The sequence below is a fragment of the Alexandromys fortis genome, unplaced genomic scaffold (genome assembly GCF_014885135.2).
Source record: "Alexandromys fortis isolate MF-2015 unplaced genomic scaffold, M_Fortis_MF-2015_v1.1 scaffold_472, whole genome shotgun sequence".
In the NCBI taxonomy this organism is placed as follows: Eukaryota; Metazoa; Chordata; class Mammalia; order Rodentia; family Cricetidae; genus Alexandromys; species Alexandromys fortis.
The window spans coordinates 163,856-168,504 of NW_026068342.1; the positions used below are offsets into that span (position 1 = coordinate 163,856).

Genomic DNA, 4,649 nt, shown 5'->3' on the forward strand with positions numbered 1-4,649 from the left:
CAACCACTGATCATTAATATCACTTAATACCAATGGTCTCAATTCACCTATAAAAAGGCACAGGTTAAGAGAACGGATGCAAAAACAGGATCGAACAATCTGCTGCTTACAAGAAACACACCTCAAACTCAAAGACAGACACTACCTCAGAGTAAAGGGTTTGGAAAAGGTTTTTCAATCAAATGGACCTTAGAAACAAACAGGTGTGGCTATACTAATATCTAACAAAAATGACTTCGAACTAAAATTAACCAGAAGAGATGGAGAAGGACACTTTATACTCATAACAGAAACAATTCATCCGGAGGAAGTCTCAATCCTGAATATCTATGCCCCTAATATAAAAGCACCCACATGTGTAAAAGAACTCAAGAACAATAGCAATGGGTTATGATCCTACTGCATGTACTGGCTTTGTGATAGTCTAGGCTGTTTGGATGTTCATCTTCCTAGACCTGGATGGAGGTGGGAGGTCTTTGGACTTCCCACAGGGCAGGGAACCCTGATTGCTCTTCGGGCTAATGAGACAGGGGGAGTTTACTGGGTGGGGAGGTATGTGAGGCGGTGGCCGGGAAGAGACAGAATTCTTTAATAAATAAATAAATAAAAAGAAAGAAAAAGAACACCCTCCAGATGAGCTAACACCAGTAACCCACCATGACCCAGCAATGACATGACTAGTGCTACCCTTCTCAAGCCAATAAGCTGTGGGACTTGTTGGAACAAATAGAAGGCAACCTAACAAGCATCCTAGTGGGCCCTTAATTTGTATAATCACATTGAAACTCTCTAAGTGTTATATTTAAATAAATAAGTAAAAAAAAAGCCAAGGCAGTTTCTTTATTTGACCAATGAAAGTAACACATAGACAGAAAGACTTCCTACTCCATTTGTCCATAACCAGGCTGGCTAGAAGGAATTCACCTATGTCTGCCTCCTGAGTGATGATGGGATTAAAGGCATTCACCATCTTGCACAACTGTACCCTGTCCTTTTAACATCAAGAGAAATGTCTTAGAACTTTCCTTCAAAATTTCCTGAGCACAAGGCTCCTCCTGAGAATGCCCCTCCTCTGGATTCACACTACTTACATTAGTCCAGGTCTTCCAAGGACAAATCTGAAACCCTGTCTAGACCCATGCTACAGAAGAAATTAGAAGTCCTGAACAGCACAGTGACTGGTGTGATGTTCCCTGAACACTACCTGTGCGGAACATACCAGGAAAGTTCTTATTTGGTTCTTTGACCTTGCTTGCTGTAGCTCTAGACAAGAAATTACAGTTCTTCCAGTGATCTTCAGGGGATGTTAGAAGGGCATAATCTCAATTATCTGAGAATTTGTTTCCCTGAGCAGACTGACTTCCATCTCTGTCCCTGCTAACCTTGAACTCCCTCTCTAGACCATTTTCTGAATTACTGTATCCTTCCTTTGTCTGAGAACACCTTTCTGTATGGGTACCATGAATGTCTCCTCCCTCCTGTCCTCTCTCATAGAGGAAGACTTGATTACAACCAAGGGGTCATCTAGGAAAGAGCAAAGGTGACCCATGAAAATCAGAGAGGACATGTGCAAACCCAACACATAATGGAAAAATGTTGTCCTGAAACATAGAATGAAGGATCCCATAGTCCTTTCAAAGACACACAGGTCACCTCATCCCCAACTTTGAGCACATGAAACTCTTCACACAATGGTTCCTGGGCCTCTCTTCTAGATCATTAATTTGACTGGTGACATTAGTGATAAAGGATTGATCTTCATCCCTAGTCATCACTCAGCCTGCCTCTTTCCAGCCCTTAGAGACGTTTCTGTCAACTACTTGCAAGAATTAAGTAAATACCATCTTCCCAGAGCATTGAGAACACAGGGTAGGCTGGGTGCTCAGCTTGGTCTCTGTATCATATGGACACATAGACAAGATGGAGGCTCCCTCTTTGGTGCTGACAGACCCAAGGCAAGGACACAGCAGGTGTCAGCCCTAGGATGAGTCATTGTTTTCTGAGGGCGTGGGGATGCTTATCAGCCTTGTTGCTCAATATGTTGCTTGGAGAAGAAGCATAAAGGGAAGTTGAGTGAGATGCAGGGCAACACTGAGAGTGGACGGGATTGAGATTGATTTGGACTCGAACCCCACCACTCACAGCCCATTGGATCCTGTCACAGTGCTCCTGTCTGAGAAGAATCTCAGAGCAGAAGGAGGAAGAACAGCACAGCCTGAGTTCTGTGCTGGAGCTGAGATTCTTCTCCTCGGAGGGAGAACGAGTGAGAAGACTGATGGAGTTCTCTGTGCTTCTCTGCAAGAGGTGTACCCTCTGGGAGCGGCTTCTGCTCACAGGTAATGGTACCTACTCTCTGACTCTGTTGGAAGGGGAACTAGGAAGCAGGCTGGAGTCTCCTAAAGAGAACAAGTTGAGAGGAGACTCAAGGTTTCTATGAGCACTCGCGGAGCAGAAGGTACAGTGAGGGACAGAGGCTCAGCAGCCTGAATGAAGCTCTCAGAAGATAGGAGGGGATGATGGTAAGACAAAAGCCTCAAGCACTTCGTATTCACAGTGAATTTCATTGGCTGTAATGTTCTGAAGACAGATGTTCCCAATTGCGACAGTATGGCCCTGCAAAAAGAAATCAAGCAGGGGAGGCTAGTGAAATGTTTCAGTGTGTGAAGATATGGTAACCTGAAACTAATCCTCTGTTCCCACACAGTAGACAGCGAGAACAGATTCCTGCAGGCTCTACTTTTCCATCCAAATAGGAGCTCTGGTGAGAACTCACCTATATACACCCTGGAACATGTGGCCTCACACAGATTTGTGGCATACATCTTCAGATGTACACAAGAAGACAGCAGCCTGCACAAATGCACACATATATTTAAATTAGTAAATCTAAAATCACTTATTTCACATTGAAATATAAGTACTGTCAAAAGTTCATAATATAGAAACTATATTGAGAAATCCATGGAGGCATATTCCTCTTTCCTTCCTTCCATTTTTCCTTTATTTGTGTCTGAATCTCTTCAAGTCACTGAACCTTCCAAAAATTCAGAATAATATTGTCTTTATAAGTCCCTGGTTCTGAACTGGCAGTTCTGCTTCAGCCCTTAATCCCAGCACTCGTGGGGCAGAAGCAAGTGATCTCTGTGAGTTCAAAGCCAGCAAGGTCTACATAGCAAGATCCAGGAAAGTCAAAGCTACAAAGATAAACTGTGTTTCAAAAAACCAAAAATAAAAAATAAAAAAAGTCCTAGTTCTCAAACCTGATATCAGCACATGCAATGAGAAACCCTGGGTTGACTAGAATCACAAAGAGATCAGAGAAAAAATCAGAAACTGTGGAGTCTCGAGAGGAGGAGTTCAGAGAGGCATTGCTCCTCACACCAAATAATCTACGTGAGGTGGGGTGATGGAAACTGAGGGGAAACTAGGAATACACTTAAGCGGAAAATTCTTGAGAAAGTAAATGACACACTCTGGCACTCTAAATCAAGGAAAGTCATGGTGCTAATGTAAACCAAGGGGGGGGGGTTGGGCACAGTCCTACTTACACACCAAAATGAGAGATGATCATACCTCTTTAATATTGGTGCTTTTTCTCAATTCCCTTCTAGCCTCCATTTTAACCTCCTGGTACCTGTCTTCCACTGCCAGTGTGACCATTGAATTACTGCCAACTCCAGTGGCCGAAGGAGATGACGTCCTTTTCCTTGTCCACAATCTGCCAGAGGATAGTATAGACATTACCTGGTTCAAAGGGTTGGGAAAAGAGAAACAACAAATTGCACTATATGTACTACACAAAAATTTAAGTATGCCAGGTCCTATACACAGTGGGAGAGAGATAATATATTACAATGGATCCCTACTTCTTGAAAAGGTCACCCAGAAGGATGCAGGATTCTATTCCCTACGAACGTATACTAGAGGAAGAAAATTTATATCAACAGTACCCATGTACCTCCACGTGCACGGTAAGTGATTCATTGAGAATTCTGGGAGCCAGGTGAGGTTCACTTCACTGGACACATACAAGAGAGTGGTCTCTGCTTACCTTCCTTCCCTGTGCATTGTATCCCCATGGTGAGGTTTGAACACTTAATGTGGGACACAAATGGTGGAGAATAATGACAAGAGATCAGGATCCTTCATTTGACCTCACTTTGACACAGGTGGATGTATGGTAGGTAACTCAGCCAAAGATACAGCCTCTGTCTAGAGTGTAGAGATTCTCACAGGTTTGTTTCTTTGAGAAAGACTTTGAGGGAATTAGCATTGTACCTGGTGGAGGAAAACATAGAATCCTCAGAGATGTGAGCACCAGGACGCCCTGGTTCAAGACTTCTGTCCCAACTCAACTCCAGGTGTCCATGAGGAGCATTTTCTAAGTGTAGGATTTTGGCTTTTAGATGGCAGGGAAAGTGCTCCGTGGTAGTCGATGTCTTGTGAAGTGGGGGATTAGAGAGTGCATTGTCCTGAGGGCCTTGGCTGGGTTTCATCCCTTGGCCATCTTCTTCAGAGAGTCAGTAGGGAAACATAGCTCAACAGGTGTCCAGGCCATTAGCTAACTGTCCTGTTGGGCATGTGAGATTTCACATGAAAGTTGTGGTCCCCAAGGAGAGGGACTCAGGACACAGATTCTTCTTACAAGG

General features: G+C 43.7%; 1 protein-coding gene across 1 annotated transcript in view; it reads left to right on the forward strand.

The window, feature by feature from the left end:
• Positions 1-2,107: 2,107 nt before the first annotated feature.
• The window catches only part of LOC126495302 (carcinoembryonic antigen-related cell adhesion molecule 3-like), a gene marked incomplete at its 3' end in the record, with an annotated part of 9,995 nt that continues 7,453 nt past the window's right edge, over positions 2,108-4,649 (forward strand). Inside the window, exons 1-2 of the mRNA XM_050132893.1 lie at positions 2,108-2,336; positions 3,612-3,971. Of these exons, the coding sequence (XP_049988850.1) occupies positions 2,276-2,336; positions 3,612-3,971 (421 nt within the window). The remainder of the gene's footprint in view (positions 2,337-3,611; positions 3,972-4,649) is intronic.